This window comes from Eptesicus fuscus, chromosome 22 (assembly GCF_027574615.1).
Source record: "Eptesicus fuscus isolate TK198812 chromosome 22, DD_ASM_mEF_20220401, whole genome shotgun sequence".
In the NCBI taxonomy this organism is placed as follows: domain Eukaryota; kingdom Metazoa; phylum Chordata; class Mammalia; order Chiroptera; family Vespertilionidae; genus Eptesicus; species Eptesicus fuscus.
Window position 1 is genome coordinate 12,446,031 of NC_072494.1, and position 18,790 is coordinate 12,464,820.

General features: G+C 48.1%; 1 protein-coding gene and 1 non-coding gene across 2 annotated transcripts; one reads left to right on the top strand and one right to left on the bottom strand.

The window, feature by feature from the left end:
- Nucleotides 1–10,644: 10,644 nt before the first annotated feature.
- Nucleotides 10,645–17,930, top strand: LOC103291365 (small proline-rich protein 2E). Its single transcript, XM_054712249.1, has 3 exons — nt 10,645–10,733; nt 17,564–17,630; nt 17,760–17,930. Exons 2-3 carry the CDS (start codon nt 17,583–17,585, stop codon nt 17,928–17,930), a joined length of 219 nt encoding a protein of 72 aa, XP_054568224.1. The 5' UTR covers nt 10,645–10,733; nt 17,564–17,582.
- On the bottom strand, nt 12,087–12,277 carry LOC114233651 (U2 spliceosomal RNA). The gene has a single exon (XR_003619806.2). It is a non-coding gene; the product is annotated as a U2 spliceosomal RNA (small nuclear RNA).
- Nucleotides 17,931–18,790: the final 860 nt, after the last annotated feature.

Below are 18,790 nucleotides of genomic sequence, written 5' to 3' on the forward strand. Positions count from 1 at the left end.
TCTCTCTCTCTTATTTTCTGATTTTGGCTCTGAAATCTCACTTTTTCATACTATTTTTCTTGCCTTCCAGCCAAAGTTCCTTGTGGTGCTCATAAGAAGATTAGAAATTTCGATATTACCTGTTAATGAACGATTTTGGTTTTGAGTAAGGAGAGCTGATACAAATTTTATTGAGAAAATATAGTAAGTTGACATTTGCTAATGCCAACAAAGTCAGCAGCCCACTTAAGGTTCCTCCAGGTGGCCTTGCAGGCCCCGTATGTCCGTATATTGGACTGGGCCAGGGAAGTCCAGGTGTCAGCAACTTTAACTTCACTTGGATCCCCACTCTGTTTTTTTTTTTTTATATGAAATTCTTCTTTACTCTCATTTTCTATCTCTCTGTGTCATTCTTGTTGAGTAGGCAAGACTCACAGGATAAAGTCAGAAAACAACTCTATTCCTTCCCTGGATGCCTCTTCACACTCTCTCTGTGGGGCTGGCTCCTCCCTTCCCCCTGGGATGAGGTCTGTGGCAGATGCCATTGACTTTTAGGATAAAGCTTGGGCAATAACAAGTTCTCTGGTTCCTTCTGTTTATACAAACAGTCTTATTTCAGTAATCGGAAGGCCTGTTTCCGTGAACGCTGGATTTCCTTCTCTTTCCCACCGGGGACAGAAAGAGCATCCTCTCTATCTGGTGTTCCTCTTCCTCTTTCTTCACTCACCCAGGTGTCCCCGGTTCCAGGATGGGGGCTGCAGAGGGAGGAGATAGAAGGGGCAGGAAGGGTCTTACCTAACTGATGCCGTTCTGATCTCCTGATACCCAGCAGGAGGGAAACTTGAAGGTGTACTTCAGGGGACCCCCGTCCCCTAGCTGAGGTTTTGATCACAGTTCCTCAATATCAGCAAACGTCTCCCTGGCTGGCTGCCCGGAGCTCCTGCAGCTCCTAGGCATTTGGCAGATCTCACTGCTGATTACCTCACCGCCAGGTGGCCCTCTTGGATGGGACTTGACATAGCCCAGAGGGCCAGCTCTGCCTCTCCTGTGGGCCACATCTGGTCCAAGGGAAACGCTTACAGCCTTCCCCTTTCATTGTTCATCAGTTACTCCTGGTGAGGTCTTACTGAGGTTTATGTGTTTTTGCTCATTCGTTATGTATTAGGTGAGGGAAGTTCTAGGACGTCTTTAGGCCCATGGGTCAGTATTTTTCCCATTGGACTTCGCTGCAGTATTTGACATTGTTGTGTCCTCTTTTCTGCCCCTCTCCTCTTGGCTTCCTCTGTTGCCTGGATGGTGTCCCATTTCTCTGGCCTCATCTACTCTCCTCCATGACCTCTCCCCCTTCTGCTCAATCCTCCAACCTCACCTGGCCCCTTTCACTCTACACACTGGCTTTCGATCTCATTCCCCACTCCTCTCACAACTACCATGTCGAAGTCCAAATGTTAACGAAGTCCAAAGTCCATCCAATGTACTTGGGTACCTCAAACTGATATAAAAAAACATCAGAACGTGTCACCTTCCACATCTTTTCCGACAAGCTCGTCTTGTGTGCTCCAACTCTGTGGGTAGTGTCCCAGTTCACACAGACCTCTAAGTCAGAAACCCAGGGTCATCCCAGCCAAATGCGCCACGAGGATCTGTTAGTTCTGTTTCCTAATCACAGGCTCCTGACCCAGGCTGGCATTTGGGGGCCCCAGTGAGCATCTCTCAAGTCAGTCCCATCATCCTCCCAGCCACTGCTGCTGCCTTCATTGAGTTTGTCATTGTCACACGTCTCCCCAAGGACCCAGCTCTCATTCATACCCCACAGCACTGCTACATGAATTTTTATATAACAAAAGTCTAATTTTACCGTCAAATTCAAGATGAGGCCCAAAGCTGTTAGTTGAGTCTACAAGATGCTTTCAGCTCAGGCTTCTACTTTTACCATAGGTACTGGGCTGAAACCCTTGCCTTTCTTTAAGACGTGCTGGGCTTTTTCTCTGCTGGTCAAGTCCTCCCTCCTCCCACCTTGAACTTGTAGGAATTATGCCCTGGGCATGACTGATTCCCTCTCAGGCTGTTAGTTGCCAAAGCCAGGCTCATTCTGAGATTTTTATCTCTGTATTTTGTATATCCAGATTTCTCATCCTCACATGATGGGCTAGCCTAGTGATCAGGAACCATTTTTAAATTTATTTTTCAATTACAGTTGACATACAATATCCAGATTTCTCATCCTCACATGATGGGCTAGCCTAGTGATCAGGAACCATTTTTAAATGTATTTTTCAATTACAGTTGACATACAATATCCAGATTTCTCATCCTCACATGATGGGCTAGCCTAGTGATCAGGAACCATTTTTAAATGTATTTTTCAATTACAGTTGACATGCAATATTATGTTAGTTTCAGGTATACAAACCAATAATTAGATATCTATATGACATACAAAGTGATCACCCTGGTCAATCTAGTACCCACCCGGCATTGTACATAGTTATTATATATTAGTGACTATTCTCTATGCTGTACTTTACATCCTTGTGACTCTTCTGTAACTACCAATTTGCACTTCTTCATCCCTTCACTGTTTTGACCCAGTCCCCCAACCCCTCTCCCCTCTGGCAACCATCAGTCTGCTCTGTGTCTACGAATGTGTTTCTATTTGGTTTGTTCATTTATTTTAGGAACCGCTTATTTCTGCCTCTGTAACCCTAAGTCCCCAGCACGTGCAGGGCCCAGCACGTCTTAGTCACTCGGTAATGAATGCTTATCATCAGTGAACAGCTGCCATCGTATTATTTCAGTAGCTTTGCCGTTGCTCTTCTCTCAAACTGCAACGTCTTCCTCATTGTTGTCGGATTAATATTGATTTCATTTTCACCTCCCAGACTCATCTGGAAAACCTGCCTTCCATGCAGACCCCCCTGGCTCTGGGCCCTGCTGGAGTCGAGATGCCATCTCTGAACACCCTCAGGCACTCCCCACAGCCGATGCCCTCTGCTGTTCTGCTGGGAGTTCGTGGGTGGGCACATTTCTGGCCCCTGCACATGCGGTGCCCTGCTCCAGAGGAAGGCCTTCTGATTCTTCTTTGCATCTTTAGTGCTGGCCCAGGACTTGATATATAATAGATGCTCAGTGAATGCTTGGGAAATGAATGAATGAATGTAAGAGACAAAATCTAGCAGGGATGTTAACTACCTGCCAAAGGAGGGAGGACCGACTTCATGCAGATGGAGATGGTACCAAGGAGATCTATCTCCAAGAGTCAACGTCCACCATCCATATACCTGAATCAGCCCCGAGACCCCCGGGGTCAGGCAGCTTTGGGCCTTATGGCTGAAAATCCCAGTCCATCTAGATTTGTCCGGGAGATGGCCCCCATCTGGTCCATGGTTCCGCAGAGAGATGGGCACACACAGCAGGCTCTGCCTTGAGACCCAACCTCTCCTTCCCTGGAGGTAGTGTCTCCCTTGCCATGAACCTCCCCCCCTCACCCCCCAACCTCCAACACAAACAAATTCCCTGACTGGGGAGGCCTTCTTCAGGAATAATGGGCGGACATGAGAACAGGTGAACTCGGAAGGGCGGCAGCTGGACACGGGGGCTGGGAGGCAGTGGGGAGGTGGGTGGTTTCCTTGAGTGAAGCCCCTAGCTCCCTCGGCTGTGACCCATATTCTCCTCGGCTCTTCTGAATGCTTTCCAGCCAACTTCTGTCTGCTGTGCTCCTGCGCCTCTATCCTCTTCCCAGCTCCCCACGAGAGAGAACCCACTGACCGCCTGGGTATCACTGGGACAGGTGTTCTTTTTTTTTTTTTCTTTTTTTTGGGGGGACAGGTGTTCTTAAGGAGAGAGTAGAGATGAGGAAAACCCCTCAGAGTGCTGGGCCTGCCTTCTGCAGGGCACGCACAATCTCTGTGCACGTAACAAAAGACTGGGACCCATCTCCTTCCCTGAATGTGAGATGGCGAAGTTCTGGAATTCTGGGGGAGATTTCAGGTGACTTAAGATAGTTCTTATCAACTTCGGAACAGTTGAGCTTTCCAGAGTCTTTATATTTTTTCATAAAATGGGAAGAGCCAGAGAACTCTGTTTCTTTTTCTTTCATTTTTTAAAGATACAATTTAATTTCACAAAAGAAAGAGAAGTTGATGCAATTGCTGAATTCATATAAATATTTCCTATATATAAGAGATACATCCCCTAACATATTCCTTCAAGATTTAAAAAAAAAAAAAAAGGAGAAGAAGACACTGTGAGAACATTAAAGGTTGAAATCATTATGATTTTTTCCAAGGACATATTTTCTTTTTTGTGTGTATAGACTGACTTCTTGCTGTGAAGGATGAGTCCGTTGGCCCAATCACACGGGCCTGAACACCCTGTTCTGAAAATACTGAAGCCCTTCTGTACCAGTTAGAAAATCTCAGCCACTGGACTCTCCCCAGGCTCCCCCTCTCTCCTGGCTGCCCCATCCCACCACCAGGACCAACCCCAACCCCCATCTCCCCCGGACCCAGTGCTACAGGGGGAAGGGGGCTCTGGTCTCCTCTCCCAGTGCCTTTAACACCCACCACTTGACCCCAAGCAGCTTAGTTTCCATCTGTTTTACATAATGGCCTCAGGTAAGGCTTTGTGTGCAGAAAGTATTCATTGTGAAAACCATTTGACCTGCTCAAGGTCAGCCCTCAGGCCCTTGCAAGTTTGCACATTCCCAGACTTCCAAGAATGGAGGCCTTTCTCCTAAACACACAGAGCTCCTTAAGAAAGAAGTCAAGTGCATATCTGCATCCTGGTGTCATTACCTTGCATCCAAAGGGGCAACAGACACAGGTCTGAAGGTATAGAGAGGACCCCTGAGCCGGCTCCAAATCAGATGAGGTAGAGGGTGCTGGAGCCCAGGCTCAAGTGGAGGTGGCAGGAAGGGAGTGGGCTTTGCTCCATGCCCAGCCCTGTGCCAGGTGCTCATGGTCCAGATCTCCTCCAATCCCATGAGAGGTGTTTCTTTGCCCCCTCCCTCCCTCCTTCCCTTCCTTCCCTTCCATCTGGATTTGCTCCAAGCACAGGCCCAGACTGGACTCCTTAGGGGAAGGCCCGGGAGGTAAGGGCAGGGCTGGGGCGTGCCCCGCATCATCCTGCAGCTGGGGGATGGGCAGGGTGGTGGGGAGTCCCTGAGCCACGAGGCCTGCACTTCCCACCAAGCAGCCTCCAACCAAGTAGCCAGCCTGTGACCGCTGTGGGTGCAGGATGCAGGGGCAGCCCCAAGGGACTCAGGGGAGGTTCTCCAGTGGAGTGAAAGCCGGCTGGGACCTGAAGGCTGAGGAAGGGCATTCCAGGTGGAGGGAACTGCATGCGCGAAGGCAGGGAGGCAGGAAAGAGCCCGCCTGGTCTGGGAACTGTGGGAGGGCGATGGGGCCCAGGTCCAGGGAATCTGCTGGGTGAGGTTGGGGTCCCAGAACCCACTCCCTGGGCCCTCTGCCTTCTTGGCCTCCTTTGCTTCCAGCTAGGAAGAGGCCCCGGCCCAGCTGCACAAATGGATGCTTTGGCATTGGAGAGAGGGAGTGAGGAAGGAGGGGCCAGCTGGTGTGTGTTTTGGGATTGCCTCTCAGAAATCTGCCCCTCCACCTCCTCCTCCTCCTCCTCTGACACCATGGCAACCAGGAGGCAGCTGGGGAAGCCACCTGTGAGCTGGGCTGAGTCGAGGGAGGTAGGCTGGGGGTAGGGACCACTGCTCCCTCTCTGAGCCTCAGTCTTGGCATCTAGAATATGGGCACAGCAACCCAGTTGTGGGCTCCGGTCAACCCAGGTGCTCCAGGAAGCCCAGGCCCAGGCTGGACTCCTAGGGGAAGGCCCCGGAGGGAAGTAAGGGCGGGGCTGGGGAGTGCCCTGCCTCATCCTGCAGCTGGGGGCTGGGCAAGGCGGTGGGGAGCCCCTGAGCCACATGGCCTGCGCTTCCCACCAAGCAGCCTCCCACCAAGCAGCCTGCCTGGTGTGCCCACTGCACTGTCACTGCGGAGGAGCCCCAGGGAGCAGGAGACAGGGCCGAGGCACAGACACAGGGATGGATCTCCCTGTGAGCCCTGCAGTGAGAAGTCTGGGGTGGCGGGGGTGCCTCCCCTGCTGCAGCTGTTCCCAGAACCCGGTAAAAGTCCCAAAAGGAGCCCTAGCTGGTTTGGCTCGGTGGATAGAGCGTTGGCCTGTGGACTAAAGGGTCCCAGGTTCGATTCCAGTCAAGGACACATGCCAGGGTTGCAGGCTCGAGCCCCAGTGGGGGGCTTGCAGGAGGCAGCCAATCAATGGTTCTCTCTCATCATTGATGTTTCTATCTCCCCTCTTCCTTCCTCTCTGAAATCAATAAATGAAAGATGAAACAGAGGCCGGAGACCATGGGATACCAGGACACAGGCTTTATTGGCGATCACCCTGCCGGCCGCCTTCCAGAGGGGGAAAGGGAAGAGAGAGAGAGAGAGCTTGAGAGAGAGAGTGCCTTTTAAGGGGAGGAAAAGAGGGGACGGGGCTTAGGGCACTCAGCCCATGCTGATTGGTGGTTTCATATAAGGCACATGATTAGGCACCTAGGGATTTAGGAATTGGGGGCTTAGGGTATATGGCAGGTGCTGATTGGTGGTTCAATGTACAGTCCATATAAGGTGTTCAGGAATGTCCGACTGCAGGTGGAGTTTACGTCATACTCCGTCCATCAGTTGGGGGGAAGGGAGGATCTATCAATAAAAAATAAATAAAAGCCCCAAAAGGAGGGGTCTATTTCCTGAGGCTGCTGCTCCGATGACTACAGACCGGCCTAAACCAACAGGAACAGTGCTCTTCCCATCTGGGGGCCAGAATCTGAAATCAGGGCTCTAGGCTGTGCTCCATCAGAGGGCTCCGGGGCAGGGTCCTTCCTGCCTCCTCAGCTTCTGGGGGCTCCTGGTGCTCCTGGCCCCATCCCTTCACTCTCCCCTGTCTTCACGGGGCCTCTCCTCCATCTTCAGTTGCCCCTCCTCCTTCCTAACAAAACCCCACACTGTGTTCACGTGCACATTTCCGGCCGATCACGTGCCCCCCATCACCTGCTCACTTCCGGCTGATCACGTGGCCCCGCCCCTGTTCACGTGCCCATCGTACAGGTGAAACTACTGTAGCACAGAGAGGGCGAGTGGCTTCTCCCTTCGCGGGCACACAGCAGTGAAAGGACAGAACTGAAAATGGAACCCTCGGCGCCCAGAGTCTCTGTCTCCGTGACCTGTGACCTCTGGGTAAGCGGCCCTTCACCCTGTGGCCATTTGCTCTGAGGGGCTTCACCCTTCCCCTCACCCCCTCCTCCACCCCCAGCAGACGGGGCCCTGTCATGGCACCAGTGCCTCCGGGCGGCTGCTCTCTGTCCCTCTTCCCTCCCAGCTGGGAACCTTGGAGTCCCGCTGCCCTGGGGCAAGGGCCTTGCTGTGGCTTTGATTACAAAGTGCCATGATTTTTCCCGCCTGGCTTATGCTGCCTGCCTCTCCTGGCAGATTTTGTTTTACCTCGAAATGAATTGATTCGGGTTCTGCAAACCAGCAGACTTCCTGCATTCGTTCTGTGAGACGTGGCTCTGCCCCGGAGCCTCCTGGTCCAAGTCCCCGGTGCCACCCCACCTCCGAGGCAGCATCTCTCATCCCCTGGGCCCCCATTCAGCACACAGCACCCTCAGAGCTCCCCTGCAGCTCCCGGGACCTGCTGAGCCCGGACCCCAGCCGGTCACCAGTTCCCCAGGTCCTGCCTGCAGCCCCAGGTCCTCAAACCAGTCTGTGAGGGGCTGGGGGGTTGACCCCTTAGGCAGAGGGGTGCAGACACCAGGTGGGCACTCAGCCCCCACACCTGCCTCCCCTCTCCCCGGAGGAAATGCTGAGAGCACCGAGTCTGTGCTGACGTCCAGCTCCTAGAGGGCTCAGCCTGCGCAGTGCGGCCACCAGAGGGGACCTGTCTGCAGGGTGGTAGGCAGAACAGTCTCCCAGGGCAGCTGGGTGCCCACCTGGCCCCAAAGCCACCCTTCTGCCTCTCCCTTACCCCTTCTGAAGGGGAGCCAGGTGTGGTTTCCGCCCAGCCCAGCTGCCTGTCTTGGGAGGCGGCAGAGGATGTCTCCCTCTGCTGGCCAGTTCCCGTTACTGCAGAAAGTAAGAGTCTCCCTGCCATCCAGCCCTTGCCCACTGGGTGCCGGCCCAGCACATCATTCCCGTTCCACAGGTCAGAACCAGGCCTCGGCGCTTCCCTCAGCTGGGATGGGGCAGAGCTGGATTGGGAACCAGGACAGTCTCTACAGCTGATGTGTGATGTCCACTTTTTTACCTACCCAGGGTGCTCCAGGGTCATGGATTTTTGACCCTTGATCCCTTTCCGTGACCTTAGACCCTTGACCTTTTATCGGTGTCCTAATGCTTGACCTCTGATGTTTGACCCCTTACTTCTGACCATTGACCCTACTCCTGATGCTTGACCCTTTAACTTAACCCTTGAGAAGCCTAACAACCTAACTCTAACCCAAAATCTAACTCTAGACCCTGGACCCTAAAACCTTGACCCTAGTTCCTTGAACACTAACCCTTCACACCTGACACTTTTTTCATGACCTTTAACTCCTGATCTTTGACCTTTAATCTAACCCTTGACACTTTATCCTTGACAACTCTAATACCCCTAATACCCTTAACAACCTTAACCCAAAACCTAACCCTAGACCCTGAACCATAGAACCTAGACCCTACATACTTGAATAGTGACCCTTCACATTCGACTCATGACCTATGGCCCTTGACCTTTGACCCCTGGCATCAAACCTTTGTTTCTACCCCTTGATGCTTGATCTTTGACCCTTGACCCCTGACCTTGCATTTTAATGCCAACCTATGACCATTGACCCCTGACCTGACCTTTAACTTCCACCACTAACCTTTGCCGCATGATGCTTGCTCCTTCATCCAAACCCTTGAGAGTCCTAACAATCCTAACCTGAAACCTAACACTAGACCCTGGACTCTAGACCCTAGATCCTTGAACAATGACCCTTCACACCACCCTTGACCCATAACCTTTGAACTCTGACCTCTGATCCTACCCCTTGATGCTTAACCCTTCACTCTGACCCTTGACAACCCTAACGACCCTAACCTGAAACCTAACCATAGACACTGAACCCTAGAACTTAGACCCTAGGTCCTTGGATAATGACCCTTCACACCTGACACTTGGCCTTTGCATGACCTTTAACCCTGTCCTATCACCCTTGACCACTGACCCTCAATCTTCACCCTTTGACCTTGGACCTGTGACATTTGACTTTTCACCTGTTACCTTTGACCTATGGCCCCTGACATCTGACCATACCCCTTAACGCTGGACCTTTCCCCCAGACCCTTGACAACCCTAACAATGACCCTAGATCCTTGAATGTGCCTCTTCTTCAGCAACCAATGAGAGCAAAGGAACGGCCTCCCACCAGCAGCCAATCGTGGAGTGGGGCAGTGCCAGAGAGACACCCTTTGAGGATGTACCCCACGAGGAAGAAAAAGAAGAGGAAGGCAGGGCAGGGGGACAAGTGAGGAAGAGAACAGCCCAAATTTAAATTTGAGGACAGTGTGGGATGTGTGCACCAACGATCATCTTTGTGGTCCATCTCATGAAGTGTGGGGATAGTTTTAAGGGAATGCAAAGGAAGAGCATTCACCTGGAGGAAGTTATGTGACATAAAACCTGAGGGATGAATAGAAAAGTACCTCCTCTCCTCAGCTTTGTATTGTAACCACCTTGATTACAGAAGACAGGACATTTCTACACTTTGTAGCCAGGCTCTGTACTACTGGTGAAGTCATAAGTCTACACTGAAATACTTCCAGATGATTTCTTATAGCCATTGAATGTTCTTGACTACTGTCTTGCTTCCTGGTGATGTTGCCTTGTTTGCAGAGGCCAGGTCCTTTGTCTGGCTCAATGGAGGGGCCTACCAGATCTGTTTATTGTAAGACATACCTTTTTCTTTCTACAATTAGTCATTTGGTGAGTGGCTCTTTGAGAGTGCATGAATATCCTCTCCTCTAACATTACTTTTCTAAAAACTTCACCATTTCTTGATGATCTATGATGTGTATCAGTTATCATATTCGTGTTTGTACATTGGAACCTTTTAAATGTTATCATTCCTTTATACCTTTGATTGTATTTGCTGGCATTGTTTTAAGTTGGTTTCTTTGAATCTGGATCCAGGAATTGAATGGTAGAGTTAATGGCTTTGGAGCTTCATTTCTTGGGTGTACTAACAAAATCATTGTAAATGCCATTTCAAACAGATGGCCTGATAGGGGATCAATTAGATTAACTTTTGTAGGAGGAAGTAGCCCATGATATTTTGGGAGCAAGTGTTGCAAAGCTTCTAAATGGATGTAGCCCAGACGCTGAATCAGATTTGAAGAAAATGAGAGAAGGTGACTTCGGGTTTCTAGTAGATCACAAGCCACTCATGGGCATGAGGATCACGAAAAGGTCAGTGTGTAGATATGCAAATGTAGAGTTTCCGGAAGGCCCCAGCCTGTAACATTTAAAAAAAATTTAAATCATTTTTAAAGTTTTCAATTACAATGGACATACATTTTTTTTTTTTTTAAATTAGTTTCAGGTTCAGCCTGTGACCCTTTTGGCCTAGAAAATGGAGGGATGATGCTGTCCTGTTCAAGGCCATTAATGGAGCCATGTGACAACACACCCAGCGTGGGACTGTCAGCACCTAGGAGAACAAGGTAGCAACTCTTCAGGGGCCTTGCGCCTCCTTCCTGTAGCAGCCGAACTCTTTCTTGTATTGTTGGTAGGTCTCTCGTGAGAGAGAATTTCTGCCCTCTTCTAGTATAAGAGACCTCTAATAATATTGGTACAGGGATTTGGGACCCAAGCCCGCTTCCTCAATCTTCCTTAGGATTAGAAGGCTTTTTTCTTCCACTCTTTCCCCAGCCCAGCCACAGTGGTCTTTCTCTGTGCACAGGGAGGGGGGTGGGTGGGGGGGACGGGAGGGGGGCAATAGAATCTGCTGCCCCTTCCCCAGAAGCTTAAGACTTGCTTTTCCCAAAGAGGAGAGGCTATTGGTGGGGCTTTGTGCCTTTCTCACAGTGACGGTTGCTCCCTTCCCCTGTGTCAGCACCAAGGAGGGAGGCATCCTCGGGCCTACCTCCCTATTCCCAGCATTTCTCACAAGTACCAAACAGAGGATAACCTTCAAGTGGGTGCCACGTCCCCTGTTTCGGTGACATCTGGGCTCCATACTGTCATGCTGGCTGATACTTAGTTGCTGGAAATGTATTAGACGTCTTCGCTGAGATTTTCTTGGTTGATGTGTGGCTCCTGACATCTCTTTCTCCCGAGGTTTCACACAGGAGAGCCAGTGCTCACACTCCGCCTCCTGACTGTTTGAAGCCTTGGATCGTTTTGAAACTGCTGCTTTTGTGGGCTTGAGAAAAGTTACGCTTTTATAGTTTATGTGACTTTTACTCTTTTTAAGGCGAGAGTGCAGCTCTCCCTGGCTTTCTACATCCTCAGTGGAACTGGAGCGCCTCCCCCATTGCTTTAGTATTTCTTTATGTCTCTTCTCTTGCCTTTTTTTATTTTATTTTTTACTAGAGGCCCAGTGCATGAAATTCATGCACTCGGGGGTCCCTCAGCCCAGCGTGTGCCCTCTCATAGTCTGGAAGCCCTCGTGGGATATCTGACTGACACTGAGATGGGAGAGGCTCCGCCACCGCTGCTGTCCTCGCCAGCCGTGAGCCCAGCTTCTCGCTGAGCAGTGCACCCCCTGTGGGAGCGCACTGACCACCAGGGGGCAGCTCCTGCACTGAGCATCTGCTCCCTGGTGGTGAGTGTGTGTCATAGCGACCAGTCATTCCGCAGTTCAGTCGATTTGCATATTAGCCTTTTATTATATAGGATTGTCTAAAGTTTTACATATGTCTCCTTTTTTCCCCCCTAATTGACCCTCCCCCCAGCCATTTCCACCCTGTCTTGCCTCTTTTTAGATTGATAAATAAATGTTTTTATTTTTCATCCCTCCCCATTAGTTTTTTTAGGGATACATATTTATTTGCTGGGTTTTTTGTTTGTTTGTTTGTTTTTGCACTGTTCCCAGAGATACTGCAATACTGGGTCAATGTGTGAAGTGGACGGAGCAAGCTCCTATTCCATCTCCCTATCCCAAAAATACATTTCCTATAAGGTCCTCAGATAGAGGAAGTTTCAGATATTAAACTGATAAGGACAGATGCTACACTTGATCTTAGCCAAAAGGCCGAGAAGTGATGTGTTGGTTTTTTAGAGGACACTGTAGATATCACAATAAACATATTTGACTTCCTATAAACTGATAAACAATAGTACTTAAATTCTTCCTCAGAAATCCCTAGGAACCACACAGTGCCTTAATGGCACTAACTTAATCCCCGGCTCTTGTGTTACTGTTGTCATATACATAAATTTTAAACCTCGCATATCATTATTATTAACATATTGCGTTTATTTACAATTATCTGTGTCTAGATTTCCTTGCTCTTTGTTTCTTCCTCTCTGCTAGGAGAGTTTCCCCTCACCTCTGTATTTTAGGCCCAACCTAAGGTAGCGCTGTTGGGATGGAAAAGTTCATTTTTGGCTCTCACCCATTTACTGAATCAAGCATGGGATCTCCCTCCCCCATCAGCTGGTCACAAAGATTCTCTCTTAACCAAGGAGGAGGTGCTGGTGAAGAGTAGGTCTCAGGGGTCAAGACTGACTGGGTGGCTGAAGCAGCCATCTGAGGGCTCGTCACTTGATAGTAGCTGCTCCTGTGGCTGATTCCCCAGGGACCAAGTATGCAGCCGGCTTTTTGCTTTGAGGGGTCTGGGGCACCACACCTAAAGAAACATTAGTGTCTTCATTGTCATGGACAGCAGCTACCTTTTAGGAGGTGTGTCCTCCGAAACTGATGTCCCTGTTACTGCGACATCAGATTTAGGCAACCGATTCACATATCCTGGGTTATGGAAGTCAAGTCTTCCTTTAAGAAATCATGTTTTGGGTATGTTATGAGGATACAAGGAGTCATTTTGTGTTAGGGGAAGTCCCTTGGCGTGCCCGAGTCTGTGTCCCAACTACCTTGGACTCAGTGGTGATGACACAATTTGCAGATACCTTGTTCTTAAGCTGTTGAGGGTGGCAGCCTTATTCCTGGCAGTCATGACCATTGCTGATCTCACATAAAACTGCCTGTTTCCTGGCAGGTGTTAGGAATCTGCCCCCTGAGTTAGAAGCTTAGATGATTCAGTGTTTCTGCCTTGCCTTCGCCTTACCTGGGGAGCATGGGTAGATAGGTGTTCTTTCTTCGCTTCATTCTTCTCTCTTTGGAAAATTACCTTCTAGGAAAGATTTTCGATGATCTCACTGGATCAAGTAAGTTCAAATAGGGCCATCTTACGTCTGAGGAGTAGACATGAAAGGCAGGGGATGTACATTTCAACTGGGCACTGGAAGAGGGATGGGTTGGTTCTTATTGCTGTCCATGGTTAAGTCTCCAGCTTATCCAATCATCTGCTGAAGGACATCTTGTGAACAAAACTGCTCTACAGATTTGTATGCAGGTTTTAGTGTGGACATATTTTGAAACCAGTTAGGTAAATTTCCAGGGGTGTTATTATTAGATCTTATGGTAAAATTTAGCTTTGCAAGACCTTGAGTCAGTTTTGATAAGCTAGCTATTTTGAGGAACTTTTATATGTAATTAAATTTTTCTCTAACTTATCCTCTTAGAAGTCTGTCAGCCCTCTCTGCCCAGGCAACAGTCATCTACTTCCCCCTAGGAAGTCCGAGGAGATTTTTCTCCCTAGAGTTTTTCGCAATTTTTACCCAGGTTTCTTTATTTTCTTTTATGATTTTTTTTTGTGGAGGGACATAATAGCCCATGTACTTTTCTTATCTCAGAAAGACTCTTATGAGGAGAAGTGTATGATTCATTCCATTTCTTGCCTGACATCCTCAGTCTCACTAGCACATACTATACTGGATAAGTTCATATTTTTTATTAGCTCTTGAAATCACTCCCTTAAATATCCTGATAGAAGTTAGGGGAATATAGACATACCTCAGATATATTGTGGGTTTGGTTGCAGACCACAATAAAGCAAATACTACAATAAACATCTGAGGGAACCACATCAGTGTGGTTCAGTCTATAGGAACCATTTGGTGATGACACTGTAGATACCTGGCCTTAAGGTGCTGAAATGATGGCTCTGTCCCTGTATGGTCATGGTTAATGGTAATCTTGGCCCAAAGCCCTTCCTGACTGACAAGAACAAGAGCAGTTCTGGGAACCTGAGGGGGTGTGCTGCTGGGTTGATTCAGTGACCCTTGACTTCCTATGCCTCCTTTTCCTCTTTCTCACCCTCTTCTTTCTCTTCTTCCTCCTTTTGAAATGATGAAACCAAGTTCTTGGAAAGCTTCCTGAGTATTGGCCAAAACAAGGAAGCTGCAGCAACATCACTTTAAAATGTTAATTCACAAGAGTGAGTCTGCCCTACTGACTGCAGGTAGATTTTGTAAAGATATGAAAGGAGGAGAAATCACAAATTGCACTGCCATCAGGTCTTCAGTGACTGATATACACCAACTGGACAGATAAGAGAAGATAATGTGGCAGGTGGAGGGGTCTTGGAGGTCTTAAGGAGGACGGACAACAAACAGAAAACATATTTCAGAAATGACTGTCTTTAACGACCTAAAAATTGTTTGTAGAGTAAGAGAAAGCAAATATATATGATCAGCTTAAGTTCATAGTTTCATTTCGATTTCAGACTTTTAGTGTTCTGATCTAACTCCCTTCCTTACGTCCTCTCAATCATTACATGTGATGGAGTGAGTGTTAAATGTTATTTTTATTTATATTTCCTTCTTGCAATTTAAAAACTGATATTTATTTATGGAATAAAAAGGCTTTATTTTCTGATAAGGAAATGGCAAGAATTTCTTGCAGTACCAGCAGGCTAGGGCTGTGTTGGGTCAGGTGGGTTGGGGAGATGCTGATCCTGTAACAAGTGTGTTCCCACATTACACAGTAACATAAATTCAGTGCTGGAACTTGATTCCTATCTCAGATTGGGCCTTCTCATCAGCCATAGTTCAGAACTAAATGTTTCAGTACCTGATGGGGCAGTAAGGAAAAGAGGCTAGGTCAGGTCCAAGATCCAATAGAGAAACTGTGGAAGAACTTTTGAGAGCTTACTCTGAAAAAGCAGAAGTCAAACCTGTATCCAAGATTGGAGAACATACCAGGACATTGTTTCCCAAACTCTAGTTATTCCCATAAGGCCCAGTATATTTACTCATCACATGTCTCACATAACCTTCTTAATATTTTTATATTTAAAATCGCTTTATATGCCAACTTTTTGAGTTTCTGACTTTATTGGTCATAGAAAATTATGTCCATGAAATGGCAGATGAAATATTCAAATTATGTATTTAATGCAGAGTTAACATGGACATACAGCCAACATTTGAGTTATTCTGTTCCCATCTGAGGCCATCTCCCATAACATAAGCGGTATTCCTGCTTTTGGAGACGCTGTTAGGAATTGGGGACTGAAAAATTTCCCCTGTAGGCGGTTGAAACATTTTCAAAAGGCTTTTTATAAATAACTTCAGTGCCTCTTTCTGTGGTCACCTCTCATTTGAGGCACAGAAGACCTCAGGATGGGGAGTGTGTGACCCTGAAAAGACCCTGGCTGGTACCTCATGCACTTCCTGATGGAAGGGGAAAAGCTGAGGGCACATGTCTCAGGAGATTCAACTACCCCCTCTGGGTGGGCACCAGAACACTGCACCCTGATAGCCGGCGTGTTGATCTGTGTTGCCCATTAATCTGTGAACAAGGAAGGACTGCATCTTGTTCTCTACTGTAGGCAACATCTGAGGGAACCGCATGGGTGTGGTTCAGTAAATAGACTTTAATGAATGTTTGTGATTTTTGTTCGCTTCTCTGCATTTCATTAAATGGTGATTAAGAGTTCCTTTAAAAAAATAAAATAGCTCAAATGTACAACCGTGAGGGCAGCGAGGAGGAAAAGCGCTGAGGAGACTGATTCCCACTCTGAAATCTGCCAGAGTATTTGAATAACAATAGCTAAAGTGTGGTCCCAGGAGATTCCATGTGGCCAAAGTGGTACAGATTTATCAAGAACAAAGGAATTGGCTCTGTGTCCTCTATTTGAAGAACCAAAACAGTGCAAATAGGACCATGGAGGTCACATTTTACTGAGTGTCCCTAGTATCATTATGGGGAATCTACTGAGATGATCTGCAGCCTTACCTCAGCCCGTTTTAGAAGAAAAGAGGACTTAGATCAGCAGGCCATAGGATCAAAGACAAATGCATGTAAGGACATTCTGGGTAAAGAGAAAGGATTTTTTCAACTCAGCATGTACAACAAAATGACAACCAGCTGAAGTGGAACAGGGCAGAAAGTTTTATGACTCAAGGAAGGTGAAATATGGGAAAGGGTCATCTCCCCCAATCAAGAAGGAGAGCCTTTGCACACCAGTTAGAGAATCCCCCAAGTTCTCCCATAGCCCTAAGTCACTGGCTCAGAGCTAAGCCAGGGCCTCGGTGAGTCATGAGCACGGAGCTCAGTGAGGAGAGCCTGGAGAGGATGCGTTCTGTTTTCAGCGTCCCTGTCAAGCCTGTATGGATGGATTTGCATTTTGGGTGGGAAATGATTGGACCAGGTCAGTTTAGGGCTCCGCTTCCCCCTGGGTGGAGCGAGCACAGGCCCTATAAAGAGGCGGCCTGCGGTGCCACTGCCATCCTCCCAGCGGCGAGTTCTGATCTACGCTGAGAACGCGGTGAGTCTATTTCTAGAGTTCAACTGTTTTTTCTGGTGCTTTCAACTGTTGAATTTACCTAAAGACAGCAAGTTTAGCATGTCCTACATCATGATCATGGGTTTGATGCTACTTATTTGATGAAACCTTAGAATTGGGGTGCATTGATATACTGTTTTCACTTGTTTTTAGGTAGTTTGATTTCCTGTACAAAAAACAAATTAATAGAAAAGCTTAGATGTGAAGGAGAGGAAAGACAAAAGTATTTGTTGTTGTTGTTTTTTAATATGTATATTTTGGTGTCCTTTCCATTCTGGTGTGAATTCAAAGGCTCTTTGCCTTGTTCCTGAACAGCCCTTCGTTGTGTGCCTAAGTCAGCCTATTGGGACCTCACAAGAGATAATGATGATGATAGGAATTGCTCGTGAGGTTGCCCATGATATTAGAACTTGTAATGGACTTTCATGAAGATGTTATTTTCATACAAAACATATGACTTTATTCTTTCAGCAATGTTTTCTTTGGAAAAATGGTAAGCGGAAAAGACAAGTCTTTCTCAGGGCCGATGAAATGATTTTATAAAGATGAAAGGAACAGCCAGAGAGTCTTAAAGTGAACTTAAGAGATAAAAGCATAATTCTTGGAGACTGGAGAGATAAATCTCAAGGTATTACCTAAGAGTTGGGTTCTCTCTCTCCAGGAATGCCTTCTTGTGATCACTGTCATGTACTTTCCTTCAGGTTTTAAGACTCCAGAAAGATGTCTTACCAGCAGCAGCAGTGCAAGCAGCCCTGCCAGCCACCTCCCGTGTGCCCACCTAAGTGCCCAGAGCCATGCCCACCATCTAAGTGCCCAGAGCCATGCCCACCTAAGTGCCCAGAGCCATGTCCACCCCCAAAGTGCCCTGAGCCATGCCCACCCCCAAAGTGCCCAGAGCCATGCCCACCTCCAAAGTGCCCTGAGCCATGCCCACCCCCAAAGTGCCCTGAGCCATGCCCACCACCAAAGTGCCCTGAGCCATGCCCACCTCAGCTGTGCCAGCAGCAATGCCCACCTGTGCAACCTCCTCCACCATGCCAACAGAAGTGCCCACCCAAGAGCAACTAACAGCTTCCACAGGGACAGGGAAGAATAAGGACAACTGGCTCACCTCGTTCCCCAGCCCCTCCTTCATCTTCTCTTCAGAGCCCATCATGGACGCAGAAGAAGCTCTTCCACCCTTCAGCCTGATGTGCCCGTAACGATTCCTGACAGCGAGTGATTTCCTTCTGAGTCTATTCTAGAAGGAAAGGAAGCTAAGAAAGGGCAGTCCTCCGCTGCACCAGCGTTCCGTTCCCCAGCTTCAGAAGGAAGAGCAGCAGCTGTCTTCCCGAGGGGGAGGGAGGGCAGCAGAGGGTTCCCTCGATGGCTTCTGTGTCTGTGATCTTGTGATCTGAGCAGAGGGCTCCTACCACCTGAGCAACTGTACCTATTCTTCCATTTCCTGAATAAAGCACATTTTTGTTTGTGATGGGATTATATTTTCTTTCTTCTTTTAAACTTTAAATTCACTTTCCGTTTACTATAACACCACAGAAAAGAGATCCAAGTATGTCGTTTTGACACCTACTTTGAGAGATGCCCTGAGAAGCAGAGAGAGAGAGAGAGAGAGATTGCTCCGCTGCTCCACCTATTCATGCATTCACTGGCTGCTTCCTGTATGAGCCCTGACTGGAGATGAAACCCGCCACCATGTTCCAACCAACTGAACTACCCAGATAGGGCAGCTTTTTGTCTTTAAATATATTTTTTAATCCTCGCCCAGGGACATGTTTTTATAACTTTAGAGAGAGAGAAAGGGGGAGAGAGAGAGAGAGAGAGAGAGAAAGCACATGGATGTGAGAAACATTGATTGATTGCCTTCTGAACATGGCCCAACTGGGAATTGAGAGAGAGAGAGAGAGAGAGAGAGAGAGAGAGAGAGAGAG

Coding starts and splice junctions, on each gene's coding strand:
- LOC103291365 (XM_054712249.1), top strand. CDS start 17,583: ATGTCTTACCAGCAGCAGCAGTGCAAGCAGCCCTGCCAGCCACCTCCC. Junction 17,631..17,759: donor AGCCCTGCCAGCCACCTCCC/GTGTGCCCACCT, acceptor AAGTGCCCAGAG/CCATGCCCACCTCCAAAGTG.